Here is a 15,253-nt window from a genome sequence, read left to right as displayed (position 1 = left end):
ATTCTGTAGTCTCTCATTTTTATGGTAGATGAATTTCCACCCCTCTAACCCCTCTTTCCTATCTCCTCTTCAACTTTTGAACTCCTTTTTGGCTTCCACTGTCCAGGCTTTTGGCTTGGACTCTTTATCTTCACATTTCTATGAGCTTTTCTATAAATGAAGCCACCTTGACTTTGCCTCTGCTGAAACTTTCATGCCTGCCCTCACCTGTTCTTTACCTTAACCTTTGTTACCTTCCTTTCTCTCTGCCCGTTCTCTATGCCTAGCAAATGTCTTACCCTCCAGCAAGCATCCTAGACTCCAGGCCCTTCAGGACTGTGCAAATGCAGATGAATGCTCTTGATTTTCTCTCATATATCAATAACAGAGCAGTGTCTCTCCCCTTCTCAGCCCGCTCTACTGGCTCAACATTTATTTTAGGAGCCAGTTAAAATACTGATGTCTTTTGGAAAAGCCTCCACTGTTGTGCTTCTTCCTACCTTGCTGGCCCTGTCTTTCTTTTCAAGCCTCCAATTCCCCCCTAATCTTGCAGTAACCTCCCCTGTATCTTTCCACAGGGTTTTGTCATTGCTCAGGTGCATGCCGCTTTCTCCACCCCTCTTGCTGTCTGCCAAGAGCTTATAATGCTCTGCCTCCTCAACCCCGTTTCTTATCGAGTTTCATGTGAAAACACATATTTTTCCCCTTGCACATAACATCTCTTCATTCCTCCATGCTCTGCTATTCATTTAATTAGTTTTGATGCTCAGCAGGCTGAGAGACGGAGAAAAAGAAAGTGCCAACTAAAGCTGCATTGTAGTATGGCAAGAGGTAAACTTACCAGGGTTGAAGCTCAGGACATCTTCCATGATAAAGCACAGCAAAAAGCACATTAAGGAGGAAAGATGGGGCAAGAAATGGACGCACAGTCAGAATGCAGGCCAGTCTGCAAGTCCTGTGTATACATAGGGATCCTGGTGGAGTCAATGGGAGGTGTGCGCATAGCTGGAGTTAGGCAATAGCAGTATCCTTAGAAACAACAAGCAATGTGGACTCCTTGCTTGTTCCAGTTCTTGCTTCAGTTCAAATCTTTTCCCTCCTCCCCAAATTCATCCTTAAAATAGATGTTAATGTTGAGCAGGGGGACACTTCTCTTCAGAATCACAATGCTGGGGCACTAGACTATAGCAGTAGAGCGCTGTGGTGCTGACCCTGGACCATCTTACTTCACAATCACTTTGACTTCACTGGGCCTTTTCATCAAGTCCAGCCCTGTTCAGTAATAACTGAACAAGTGCAGAAGTGCTTGTCGCAGTCTGTCTGCACAGACTCAGAAGGGCTCTTATCTTGGGGGGATTCTGACTCCATTCGTAATCCGTACTTTCCGAAGGCAAAGCCCTTATTGAAGATCAGTGCCTGGGTGGAAATTCCCCTCAGGATTTGGTGCTCTCTGAGAAAACCCAAGAACCCCTCCTCAGCCTTAGTGATAGAAATCATAGAGAAGTAGGGCTCAAAGGGGACCTCTATCCAATCCCCTGCCTGAGGTGGGATCATCCCTATCTAAACCATCCCAACCACTGTTTTTTTCTTCTCTGGTTTGTGTATAGCCACATTTTAGGTTACAAACCAGCTGACAGTGGGGACCAGGTTGCCTCTGTAATGCAGGGACTGATTCCATGCAATGGTAGGTGCTCTCCATTTGAAGATGTCTTGAATTGGACATTATGCAGTTCTGGCAAAAGAGGGTTGTAAAGTAGGTTTTGGATGATGGCAGGAGTTAGGAGCCTGCCAGAAATGAAACACTAGATGTAAGATACAGGCAAGTGAAACCTGTTGTGAATCAGACTAATTTTCTGGAATTATATCATGGGTCCTCAGCTCCCCAGGGTACAGCTGTTGTGTGCAGAAGAAAAAGCCTTCTTTGAAGCTACCCAGAGGGGCAAGAGGATGAACTTGTTCTTCCCACAGAAACCAGCTAGCAGCTCAGATAAGTTAGAATAGGGTTTAGCAAAACACCCCCATTTTAGAGCCCTTCTGTTTGCAACAGCCATCAGACGCTTTTGTAGTTTGCCCCTTGTCAGTCACTCGGGATGTGCTGTGGCATGAGGTGAGCTGACAGTGTGCAGCGGCAGAGCCAAGTTCTGTATTTTATCCAACATCAAGATATGTCCAGAAGCCAAAAATATATTCAGAAAGCTTCAAAGGCTCTGAGAGCCAGGCCAGCACTGAGGCACCCTGAGAAGAGCCTGCTGTCCAGGCATGAGAGTGGGCAGTAGGAGGACTAGGTTCATTTCCCGATTCTGAGAATGAACAGGGATTTGTTTTTGAGAGCAGGGGATCGGGAGTGAGGAGGTTTGAGTTCTGTGCGACACTAACTCCCTGTGTGATTATGAATCAAGCCACATCCCTTCTCTGCGCCTCAATTGTCTCCAGCTCTAAAATGGGCTGATATTTGTAGGGCATTCCTCTCAGCTCTCTGACCTTCCTGTGCGTGCAGTAAACAAAGATAACTTTTGCAAATGGCATCCATCCATTTGAAAATCTGGGGAGCAGTCCTTTGTATTAGTGAACAGAGCCTTATTGATGTCTGGTGCAAAATCAGAAAGCTGGCAAGGCCCAACTCCCTTTAAAATTCCCCCCTGCTATATTCTGAATGACCAGACGGCACTTACCATTGAGGTGGAGCTTAGATTAAAGCTAGGGAAACTCTTTCTGCCAATTCTGGCTATCCCCTCAGCTTCCCCAAGCCAAGCCCCTCACTTCCACTTGGGTCAAACTGCCAACAATTTTAATGAAGACCCAGGCTTTTCTTTCTTTAAGAGCCATTGAAACCGGCTCACTGGGACCAGGATGGACGACGCCCTGCAGCTTTTCCGTCTGCTGGTGCGGGCCTCCTCTCACTTGAATTCGAGCATGCGGTCCTCCGGCGGACGGTGCCCAACTTTGAGGAACGCTGGGGGTGCAGTGCCAAGTCGAGGGGGGATGCCTGCTCCTTGCGCTGTGATGCCACCACCTGCTTAGGGTACAGGGACGGGTCCAGCGAGCCGAGACCTCGGTTGCCCGTGCAGGCCAACCCCTGATGTCCTGAGGCCTCCCTGGGCGTCCCTGCTGTAGAACTGTATATATGTATATATTTTTTTGTCCCTTTTTTTTTTTTTTGTCTACAGTGTGCGGTCAGGCCTTGCAGGTCATGAGCCCAGGCCTTGTCCATGAAGCCCAGATCTCTGGGCCAACCTGTACATAATCTCTACTGGCCCTGATTTGTCACCCTCCCTGGAATAAACGCCTCTTAAAAGTCAAAAGTCAAAGTCTTAAAAGTCAAAGTCTTTCTTACTTTCTTTCTTTCTTTTCCCCTTGTTTAAACCAAAGTCCTTGGAGTCCTATTGGCTTCAGAATGGGATGGACAAGGGTCTGTCAGGGTTACACATTTGACTTATGTAAGTGATGAAGTGGGAACCCTTTTAATTTACTCATCTCTGGAAGGAGCTTTGAGATCCTTGCTTGAAGATACCATGAAAAGCCAAGAGGTTACTGTTATCATGTATGCGTGCCTATTGTGGAGTGTCCCACAAACTTTAGGGGGTCTCAGTCTGAGGGGAAAGCTATCCAGATCTCTGCCTCTTTCTTCTTTTCTCCCTAGATGTTGGGGGATTTCTGATTCTTGCCTGACTCAAAAGTCAGGAAGAGCATTTTCTGGGAACTGACTCCAAAGTGCATGAACTTAAGAGGTCCTACAGCATCTGTTTCTACTCTCTGGGAGGGGAGCTCAGGAGGGAGAGGCGGGGGTGGAGGGGTGCTCAGGGATCCCTTCCCCTCCTGCTCCTGCCCTTCCAGCGTTTCAGCATTCTGCCTCTTGCTTCCCAGCTCGTCTGCATGTGCTTCTGGAGAGAAGCACAAACTCTGAAGCAGGAGAGGAGTGTGCAAGGCAGGAAGATGTCTCACGACAAAAGAATCAATGAACAGAGAAGGGCATTTATTGAAACTGTTTCTGGTTTCGCCTCCTCCTCTGCAGGCCTTTTCAAAGCGGAGCATTTGTGGCACAGGAAGCGACTGATCTCCAAGCCGTGGCCCCCACTCAGGGAGTCGTGATTTCCTTTGAGGCAGTCCGTTATCTTTCGTCTGTCAGGACAGGCTCCCCCCACCCCCTGCCCTCCCCTTCCAAACTTCGCTGTCTGCCTTCCCTCATCCCTACTGCACACACTCTCTGCTGCCAAAAAAACGGCCATCCTCCGCCCCCTCCTCAGCTAACTTCCTTCCAGCATTTCCTGAGCTGGATAATCCCAGGATCTGTAAAACAGGGGAAAAGGAGAGGGAGAGGGAGGACAGGAAACTCGTTTCTCATTCCACTACTGCTGTCCGAAGGCAAACGGGCAAGGGAAGGCAGGGCTGGAGAGCTAAGAGGAGCTTCATACAGCCTTTGCCTGGGTCCCTCTTCATTGGTGTTTTTGGAGCTTTCAGTTTCTTCCACAAGTTCAGGGAAGAAAGAAGTTTAAAAAGAGGGGAGTTTTTCCTCTCAACAGTGGGCAGGACCTACTGACTTTCCATCCTGTGGGTGGCTTTGGAGGGGACCACTGAGGAGACGACACCCACCTCTGCCTTCGTCTGCCCTGACTCGCCAGCTCTGATGTGGACACCAGTCTACCACCCACCACCCTCTGATGAGATCCCTTCCGGGCTTGGGCTATGATCACTGCTGCTGCCTGCTGGGGAGCCTTCTCTCGTCCTGATCTTCCCCTGCCACACAAGCAACCCAACATCTGGTGGGGATTAATGCACATTTCTCTGGCCGGACGTCCTGCGAGACCCCCGATGTCACCTCCCGGGAGCGGGATACAGGCAGTGGTCTGAGGAGAAGCGTGAGCTGTGCCTGCGCTTGGTGTGAGGGGGGGGGAGGGGGGTTCGGCAGGAGGGGGGTGAGCCTCTTTTGGGACTAACTCATGAAGAACAAGGGAGCGAAGCAGAAGCTCAAGAGGAAGGGAGTCGCGAGCGTGTTCGGCTGTGACCTGACGGAATATCTGGAGGGCTCTGGGCAGGATGGTAATTGCCTCTTTTCTATTCTTGCTTTGCTAGGGGGGACCATATGCTCCCCCCACCTTTTTTTTTTTTTTTTGGCTGGCAAGACTAAAGCAAAAGCTACCCTGTGCCCATCCTCTAGGGGCAGGGAACATATAAATCTTGTATCTTGTGGAAGTGCAGCTCTTGCCCTATTCACAATGAATGAATGCCCAGGAGATCACTTTGATGTCTACATGATTCTTGCAGGCTGACTGCTGGGTGGGGAGAGCCTCAGTGTATGTGTATGGGGTGGCATGGGGGTGTCACTCAGGTCTGTCAGGCTGGTTGAGGATGTGCGAAGAGACAGGACTAACTGATCTCCAACCGTCAGGCCAGGTTAGGGGGACAGCAAGCATGAAAAGCTCCAGGCTGGCCAGTCAATGCCATGCTTAGAGTCGATCCCTTCCAGGTCCTGAGACTGGACTTCCACTGAAATCTAAGGCAGTAGAGGCAGTGCAGGCAGGAGAGGGCCTGTGGGGGAACTGGGAATGTCCCATCTGCCCCTCCCTGTTGCATACCTATGTCCCTTCTCATACTTTAATCACTATGCTGAGTAAGGACAGAAGGGATGAATCAATAGATGGAGGAGGGATGTCTGGGGAACTTTTGGAGGGTGCACTGAACAAATTATTTCCCTGTCTTTGCCTGTTAATTTCTCTTTCCCCATAATCCCCTCCTCCCTAGATTTGTACAAGCATATGGTGGGTCAGACAGGGTGCCTGCAATGAGGTCAGAGGGCTTGGGTTTTGAAATGGTTAGTCTGAGATGAGGAAAGGAATGGAGCAGTTGTCTTAAAATAGGGCTGGAGGATGAAAGAGGCAGCTGAGACCTCAGCAGGCAGAGTCTGTATTTGCAAGATAGTTGGGAAAAGAATAAATGCATCCTCTGCCATCCCCACTGCCCTGACCCCTATCTGTGTTAACACTGTGTTCCCAGCTGGTTTCTCTTGACAAATTCAGGCTACACAGAGCTGAAAAGCTCTTGAAGCAACATCAGCTCCACAGAGGGTAGGTCTTACAATACAGTCTTCTCCTTGATGATGAGGATGATTGATGTATGCACTGGCAGAGAGCTGGACTAGATACTCCAGCAGGTCTCTTCCATTATATAAGAAGCATGTATGACATACATACATGACATCCATGTAATAATGTGCATGTTATAACACATGTCTCTCTGGATAGTGCCAAGTGAAAATTCACAGTAACCTGAATTACTTACAAAATCTTCCATGTGCTTACTTATTCAAATAATCTAAAACAACACACCAATGTGACCAACTTTAAAACAATCAGAACACGCTAGCATTGTTGTGCAAACATGGAAGGAACTAAGGGTATGAATTTCATGTGCCACTGAAATGCAGCTGTTGCTGGGGAGGGAGGAACTATTTACAGCAGTGTACAGTAGCCCTGCACAGCTGTTCAAGACAGGAAAAAGCAAGAATCACCTATCCAGTGGAAACTGCTGGGGGAATTCAGAGGATTACCCCAGTTGGAACTGTGCCAGGAAAGCAAGGCTAAGTTCTTAGACTTTATTTAAAAAAAAAGGGTGGGGGGGGCGCTGGTGTATATAGGCAGGTTACAGCTAAACCCATTTCCATAGTGTGTCTCAAGGAACAGCGTGGAGGAAAAGTCAAATCTTGTCCCCTTATATAATCCTGTTGGCTGTGTAGTGTGCAGAGCTGTGTGATCCTGAAATGAAAGACCCAATTGTTCTGTACCCCTAAGGAAACCTATGAGTCAGATTATAGGGATAGGGGATGGAGGTGGGTGGCAGTGCCCTGAGGGTCAATACTTGAAACCAAGCCTAATACTGGGGCAGGGAGGAGGGGGACTCTGTTATTTGCTGTGCTGTAAATCTCTTGTCCTGCTTTGACTGGAACTATGGGATGAATTTAGAAGGGAAGCTAGGACATGGAAGATTACAGTTAGCAAAGCAGTTTAACTATCCCAAATCCAGTGGTCTGCCAGGACCAGCTGGTAATCCCGCAGCAAGAGATTTGTGGAGCTGGTAGGCAAGAGTTACTTTCCTTTGTAAGCAGAATTCTTCGTGGGGAAAGCAGATGAGTCTGGGAGTCTGCGGGGGGCAGGATGCTGGCTCTAGCTCTGGCCTGTTCACAGGCAAGGATATGAGATCACGGGGTATTGGTTCACAGCAGTCGGCAGTCCTGATATAGGGGTCAGGCAGCTTGACTGTGGTCCAGAAAAAACTTTCTGCTGTGGAACTTTGTGAAAGCCGATTTTTCAAAGGCACCCAGAAGGATTAATTGGAGCAGAAGGCCAGGGTGGAGAAGGGGCAGCTGGAGGCAAGTCGGATTGGTTCTGCTCCACGCACAGAGCAGAACCAATTGGCATAAACCAATAAAGAGCAGCTTTATGCCAGCTTGCAAATGCTGCCTTGTGCTGTGGTCCTGCAAGCTTTCATAAGTGAAGGGAATGTTGGATCAACTGTGCTGGGGAGGGTGAGCTCTCAGGAACATCTGGGTGCTGCAGGAAGCGGTGTTGGCAAGTCAGTGCAGCTTTCTCAGTGGGCTGTTGGGGGGTGCTGTGCTTCTGAAGGTACTGTGTTCAGATGAGAGAAAACCCAGTTCCTGATGGCATGTGGTTATTCAAGAGCTGATTGTGCTTTTTTTTGCAAGTCCCTGTGTCCTTGCCAAATTCCAGTGGAGAGAATTATATTCTGCCTAAGGTATCAAAATTTCCCCTTCTGTCATTTCTTGTCCTTAACTGTTAAGTAGTAGTCTATCATGTTCTGCACCAGAGATGGCTGCATTTCAACAAAATGCTGCTTCTGCCTCATCGAAGGTTCATGTAATTCAGTTTGTACAAAGGCTTGAGGACCAACCATGGGATGAAAGGTTCTGTAGAAGTATAATGGATTATTATTACATAGTAGGAATTCAGAGTCAAATGATGTTAGCAGGTACAGCAGCTGGTATTGGGATACAAAGCCTTTTGCCACTAGGATGACTCCTCACGTATGACCTGGATCATCAGTGTCTGAAAGTCGTTTCAGTCTAACCTCTAAAGGCTGGTTAGAAGCTAGCATGAAATGAGCTTGCTAGATTTCTAGCTAGCTCCTGTTGTCATCAGAGAGGATCCTAACTGGTCTTCTTGCTGGCAGTCTCAATAGAGAAGCCAAGGACTTTAAGGGGACATGGGAATCTAAACACCTTTTGCCAGTGAAGCACACAGGTTGGATGGTGGAGTGGGACTGTTCTCTTTGTGGGGTAACTCATTCTAGGTAATCCCCAGGATGCAAAATTGTGTCTGGCTTAAAATCACAAGATTTTTTTTTAATAATCCATGTTGAGGTCTTTTTCTTTGCCTTCTGTTGTTGAGGTCTATAAAACAAAATTCTCAAGTCCTGTCTTGATACTAGGAGCTAGGGCTTTAAGAAAAACCCTAGTTATAAGAGTTGGAATAAAATAGTGAAGGTTGGCAACACTGATGAACTGATGACTTCCAGCTCAATCTCATGCCTTCCTCAGCACTGAATTCCTTCACATACACAAATGGTCTTTTGTGGCCTTGTTAGAGCCTCACAAGGGAGCACCTTGTTCCTTAAGAGTGGGAGCATCTGAGCAGTGCAGGGGGGAGGCACAATCAGTGATTCAGGGAGAGGGAACTCTTCTCATGGAGTCCTTGTTGAACAACTCTGGGGGCACAGTAATGAATGGAGGTCCTGGCCAAAATGTTAGTGAAGTTGGCTCAAAATAGGCACCCACATCTGTAGTTAAGATTTGGAAAACCTGGTTGCAGAAATGCCCACCTCTTCCATTGCCATTGATGGGAGTAGCAGATCCCACAGAAAATTATAACGTTGTTTGTAATGATGGGTGTACTTGGAGAGGAAGCTGCAGAGTCAAGGACCGTGAATGAGGATGAACCTTGTTTTGGTCAGTCTGACTTGGACTATGGAAGAAACAGCTGGTTTTGCTAGTGCAACTTTACTCTCAGGTTGTAGTCCAATTTTACTCCCAAACTACAGCTTGTCCCAGACATGACCTGAAGATGGTAGGGATATTACATCAAGACAGGGATATTATATCAACACCAGGACTTCTACACAACTACCATGCCTCCCTATATTCATTTATGGCCAAGTCCAGAAGCCTGTGCACTTAGACAAAATTCTCCATGGGAATTCTGTGTGAGTCAAATTATAACTCTGTTTAACCCTACTAAAACATTTAGTCCCCCAAAGTAGGCAACTCGGGCCTATCTCCAGTTAGGAACGGGACTGGATGTGATATTTGGAAAGGCTATGTTAGCTTAGGGTCAACTCATCAGGTCTTCTGCAGTGGAGCTGCTAAGGACAAGGGAGGCAAGAACATGATGCTGAGGCAAGCTTTGGCCCAAACTTTGTTTTACTTTGTTTGCTGGGGACTTGAGAGGATAGGTAATCTTTGGGAAGAAGATTTTGCTGACTCCTTTTCTGAATTTCCAATATTGCCCATGCAAGAACCCAGGTTCTTGACTTGGGAAGTGCTATGAGGACAATAAGTAGAAACACTTCACTCCTAGCCTGCAAGGGGCAGCTCTGTGTCCTGGCATGTCCCAGATGCAGGGTAGTTAATTCTCCTGTTGCTGTACCCTTTTGTGGTTTGTTGCACATCTGTTTCCTGCATGATGTTGTCCGATTGGGATGCAGGGAGCTCAGCTTCCCCACCCCCCAAGCCCTCTTCTACATTCTCTGCCTTTCCTTCGAAGTCTGTTGTACCCAGGGCCCTCTACATTCCTTTGCTTGACTCCAGTATTTGGTTTTGTTCTTCTGCTGGAGAAATCAGGCTGTTTCCTTCAAGACCTTTGAAACAAACAAGCCCCTTGTGTTTCACACTTGGAGCTCCTCCTTTCCCTGAGCAGAGACTTCTGATGTGTTGTGGAACAAAATCTGCTAGCAGCACTGTACTGAGAGGAGAACAAAAACTAAGGGTGGGTGGGATTGGGTGTGGGGTGAAGTCAGGCTGTGAATGTAATACTTGCTCAGCCTTCTGCAAGCCCCTGGATAGAGCCCTGAGAGCTTTACAGGAGGGAGACCACTGTGGAGGTTAGCAGTGGTGCTTAGGTCAGAGCAGATGAGGCCTAATCCCATAGGCAGCTGGGTAGAGCAGGTTTGGAGTGGTTAGGACTGCCCCATAGCTGGCTGGGTAGAGTAGCTATGAGGAGCTGTAGAGGAATATAGGTATGGGGGCAGCAAAGCTGGCCCCATAATAACTTGGTAAAGTGGGTATGATTGAGAAGTGCCTGCCCTTGGGGGTAGATGGCCTCCAGCAGCTAAGGCAGACCCAGGCTCTGAGTGCACTGTGAGATGGCTCCTTCTGTAGCTCTGCTGTAGCCCTGCTCCCTGTTGGAGGGGTAGAAGCAAAGGGAATGGTGCTGGGGTCCTCCTTTCCTGAGGAAAGCAGCAAGCCTTCCCTCTCCTTCAGTGGAGAAGCAGAAGCAATGTCAAAGATCTCTTCACTCTTGACAAAGGGGATCTTTCCACCCTCACCTCAGTGCTAGTATGGTTTGGTGGAGTCTGCTGCACTCTTCTCCTACCACACAGAGTCTCTGCTCGGGGTGGGGGGACACCCTAGCATTGGATCTGAGTTTCCTGCTGAGTTGAACGGGGCAGATCCCACCTCTCAGAGCAGCTGTTCTGGGTTGTCTGCAGACTCAGGCAAATGCTGCTGCACTGGTTACACCTGGGTCATAGCATCAAGCTTTTTGTGTATATGGACAGAGACTTGCTTGAAAAAAAATGAAAACTGAGATTCTGACATAATGAGGGGACTCTGGCAGCTGAGCCTGGATAGGTAGATGGCATCAACCCTAAATCTGACCCGGAGAGAACAGCAGTCCTGAATGTTTCTGCTTCCCATGTGCCAGCAACACTTGGCTCCCTTGAAGTGAAGGGCCTTTTCCTTGGTCTGTCACAGGTATTAGGTGGACATTCACTGTTCTCAGTGTGGTCTGATTTTCTTTCTGAGTTGCAGGCCTCAGGATGGCAGAGGCGCAGGACTGGCTGTCTCTCCTTGCTGCGAAGTTACCAGGATGGGCTGGTGTTGCCTCTGCCTGGTGGGAAGTTGCCACCTTGGGCTGCCATGTTGCATTAAATAGTCAGTGCTGGAACCCTGGTCCTTACCCCCAGTCTTTCGTTTTAATGCCAGATCCAAACAGCTCCATTTAGACAAAGATTCCTATTGAACTCAGTGGGAATTTAGTCAAGAGTTAAACATATGGCTTTCAAGGTTTGGGATAATGGAGGCTGGATAAACAGAGTGAGGGCTGAATCCAGCCCTCCCCTCCCGGTCGCCTCCTTTGTCCTGTCCTCCCCTTCCCTCCCACTCACTCAAGCCTGAGAGGAGGTTCAGGGATTATTAAGAGTGGAGAGCAAAGTGGTTTGGAGAGCACGGGCAAGCAGGGTTTATATTCCATGGGGGCAGGCACAAGCCCAACTTCTTGTTTTGGTGACCTCAGGAAGAGTTTACTGATAAAAGATAAGGCTTCTTATCAGTCTGGGATTCAGGAATGTTTGAACAGACACTAAGTGAGTGGAGGGAGGAGAGATGCCTATTCTGCCAGGACTGAGGGGTAGGAACACATCCCTCATACTGTTCCCTGCTACATCAAGATTTATCATCTTGCTGGTGCCCACCGATTGTATCCATCATCCTATGCTTTCCAACAGCCTCTTCCTCCGTGTGGTTCTCCCTGTCTCCCAGTACACACTATCAGCTTCCATAGTACCCATTAGCTCTCTTCCCATTACCTGTTTCTCAGCACTCTCCCCCATCCCTATTGAACAAACCCCAATGTTTTTTCCCAGTGTCCCTCATTGTTTTGCCAATATAAATCACTATTACAATGGCTGTCTCCAACACCTTCTTGTCAATGTCTATCTCCCATCCAATCCCAGTCCCCATCACCCCCACCTTTCTCTGCCAATACCAGTCTCTGAGGTTGACATGTCCCTCTCTGTTCCTATAGAAGAAGTTCCTGACAGTTCCTATAGAAGTCTTAGGATGACTGCGGTGAGTGTTTAGTGTTTAGTTAGTGTCAATGCCTTAATAAAGATGCTGCAGTTTTGGACAGTCTTTGCTTCCCAAGAAGTGCCTGTAAAGCTTTTGTGAGCTGTGGTGTTTAGGAACATTGCTGTGGAACACATCGGTATTTTTTAAGTGAAATAATAATTAAAATACTTTGCCAGAAAGAAAGAAGATGCAGAGTCCTCTCTAGCCACTGATTCCTCCTCCTAGGGCAGCCTCTTGGTTTTCAGATCAGGCATCAAGAGCATGTACTAGGGCACCTGATTTTTGGGTCTCATTCTCTTGCTGCTACCCTTTTGATCTGATGAACATCCTATTCAGGCAGCATGCAGTTTGCTTGGTGGAGAAGCTCCCTTTCAAACCAAGTCTGAAACCTGTGGTTCATGTGAGATCAGCTTCTCTGGGTTTGGCTGCCTTTCCTCTGCTGACTTGAATGGTTGGTTGCATGAACGCCGCGTGTCCCCAGTGGCTGGGGAAGCACGGCAGCGGCAGGAACATGGTGGCAGTGGTGGGGGTGGCAAGCACCGACCAGGTGGTATCGGCGGTGCGGGGTGGTAAGCGGCAATTGCCCCGGCACCTTTTTGTATGGGGTGCACTGCCATGCTCAGGAGGTGCATGTGCACCCGCATGTACCCCCTACACGTCGCCCCTGGTTGGCTGTATGGTTAGGGACAGACATTCAAAAAGCTGGAGCCTGAATTGATTCAACCTTTGCAAGTTAGTCTAATCTGCAGAGAGTGAACCGGTTTGTAACAGAGCAGACATGCGGGCACATGCCTGCAGTTGCTCAGGCCAGGAGCTGGGGTCACTAGAGTGCACCCTCGGCTGTAGGGAAGCTGGGGGGGTGGCATGGCCAATCTGGGCTGAACTGGACAGGGAGGGGTTTAATTCCCCACCCGTCCCCAACCCACCAGCAAGGACACAAGCTGGGTCTGCAAGTTGCTTCCCCCTCCTGCTGCAGCACCAGGCACCATGGTCCCTGAGGCAGAGGGGGCAGGGAGTGGGGTTAGTCTCACCTCTACCCCTAATGGCAGCTGGTTCTGCCCTCCCTGTGCCGCCCTCTGTGCTTGCTCCCTGCAGTGAAATAGGCCCCTGCTGTCCCCTCTGTGGGACGAGGGAAGGAATGGGAATAACCCTGTCCCCCCCAGGGGTCCTGTCGGCTGGCTGTGCCCCCACTGGGGCACTGCAGAGGGAAGGGGCAGGGCCCTTGGTGGGGGCAGCAGCCTATTATAATGCCCAGCAGTCTGAGCACCTTCCTGGTGGGGGACCCCATTGCGCAGCAGGCAGAGCTGCGGCGGGCTGTGCGTGGCAGCACCGGGGCCCGGAGGAGGCCAGAGTCACCCCCAGCATGCAGCATGCCTCCCCCTCCACACACACCAGAAAGGGGCTCCTGCCCCATCATAGTTGCTCCCCAATTGCTGCTTCAGCGGACGGCTAGCCGGGGGCACAGCTAGGTGGTACAGGCTGGGTGGATCTGGCCTGCAGAGGGGTTTTGTCTGCCCCACAGCGGGTCCCTCAGTCCTGCTAGGCCGAGGTGCCACTCCCTGGGCACACAGCGGGGCTGGGGTTGCTCTGCAGCAGGACTGTCTTTCTCAGCAGCCCCGCCACAGCAGCTCCTTTGCTGCTGCTGTTGACCCCAGTCCAGGCAGGGCGGGGACCAGTGCATGCAGCTCTGACCCCGTGTGCCCCGTTCTGGCTCCAGTTCACCTGTCCAGGCTGAGCAGTGGCAGTGGGGGAGAAAGGCTGCTCAGCATGGGAGGAAAAGCCCCGGCAGGAGGAAAAGCCGGCACTGGGCTGCACCGTGTCTCCACTGTGTCACTGCTGCCTCAGAGCAGACACAGGGCAGCCCAAAAGAGGGGGAATCTATTTTGTACCATAATCGCAGCATAGGGAATCTTTGGGTCCACGACTGGATGTGGAAAGAGAGAGACGGTTCCCTGGAGCTCTTAAGTCTTGCAGAGGGGCTGCCCCTGTGCTCTTGCAAAGATGTGAGAAGCCCAAATGGTTAGCATGTGGGGAATTTTTAATAATACATTCAGAGATTGCTTTCTCTTTATGCACTTCTACCAGCAGCACATCAAGAGATCAGCCTCTATGGCAACAAAACGAAAGCAGCAAGAAATGTGAATCTCAGCTGTATGTTGACATTGGAAACAAGGGGAGCAAAACCATCTGTCTGCTGCTGTTATTTTGCTGTTCTATCTTGTTTTGGGTGATGTTGCTATTACTTCCTCAATCTGTTTGTTGGTTCCTGGGAGCGGGGGTTCATATCCCTGTGGCTGGATGTCACTGCAGTCAAACGTTTGCATTGCAAGCTCAGCTCCCTGCTTTGTAACTCATTTCCCTTGCTAACTTGGCATGAATTACATATTCTGGTTCCACACTGCATCCTGCTTACAATTTCCCTTTCCAAGCACTACATGAGGCACATGTGTTGTTTGCAGGCCCCACCCCACTTTGATCCTGCCTTTCTGTAGCAAACTGCCTGAATCACATATGTGCTGGCTGCGTAATCAAGACTAGATTTTATGGAAGACAGACTCCAGATTACTCAACATTTTCCTCTTTATTGGAACAGCAAATTCTATCTCGATTTGGACATGGAGTGGGCTGCGGTGTATGGGATTTTGCATCTTTGAAAAGGAACAGGGATCAATCAGCCTTACTGATTGCGATGCTAACATGATATTGGGCAGATGAGCAGCAGAGACCAAAGTGGAGATGCTGTGCAGCTCTTACCCATATTTGATTTTCCCCAGGATGTTTGTATTCAAAGGTGTGGTTCAGGCCCAATTTTCATCTGAGGATCTCAAATTTTAGCTACAATCAGAGGTGCTGAGTAGGTGGGGCCGGAGGGCCCTGGCCCCCACCCTGAGAAGAGGGCTGTCACTTGAAATGCGTAAAACTTAACACATGTTCATAATCTTAGGCACCCCTGGCAAAAATAAAAGTCAGTGCCTATGGCCACAATACTGGGAACCAGGTCCTTATGCATGTTGTTTTGCCCATCTATGGCCACCAAATTTGCTTCAGAGGTTCCTCTATGTTTCTGCTATAGTATTTTAGCCCCAGTTGTGTTAAAAAAGAGCACATGCAGCCTACCTGATTGGAAAAAGAACCCTGAAAAAAACCAAAGTGGGCACCTAAACTAATGTGCAGTAAGGTGATTTAGGTGCGTGTCTACAC

The 15,253-nt window shown here is 49.2% G+C and overlaps 1 protein-coding gene across 1 annotated transcript in view; it reads left to right on the top strand.

The window, feature by feature from the left end:
- Positions 1–4,139: 4,139 nt before the first annotated feature.
- The window catches only part of ARHGAP31 (Rho GTPase activating protein 31), a 102,667-nt gene continuing 91,553 nt past the window's right edge, over positions 4,140–15,253 (top strand). The window contains exon 1 of the mRNA XM_006271527.4: positions 4,140–5,016. Within this exon, the coding sequence (XP_006271589.2) occupies positions 4,917–5,016 (100 nt within the window). The 5' untranslated portion in view covers positions 4,140–4,916. The remainder of the gene's footprint in view (positions 5,017–15,253) is intronic.

Source organism: Alligator mississippiensis, chromosome 1 (genome assembly GCF_030867095.1).
Source record: "Alligator mississippiensis isolate rAllMis1 chromosome 1, rAllMis1, whole genome shotgun sequence".
NCBI lineage: Eukaryota > Metazoa > Chordata > Crocodylia > Alligatoridae > Alligator > Alligator mississippiensis.
Note: the sequence above shows the minus strand (reverse complement) of the source record. Positions and strands in the feature narration are given on the sequence as shown.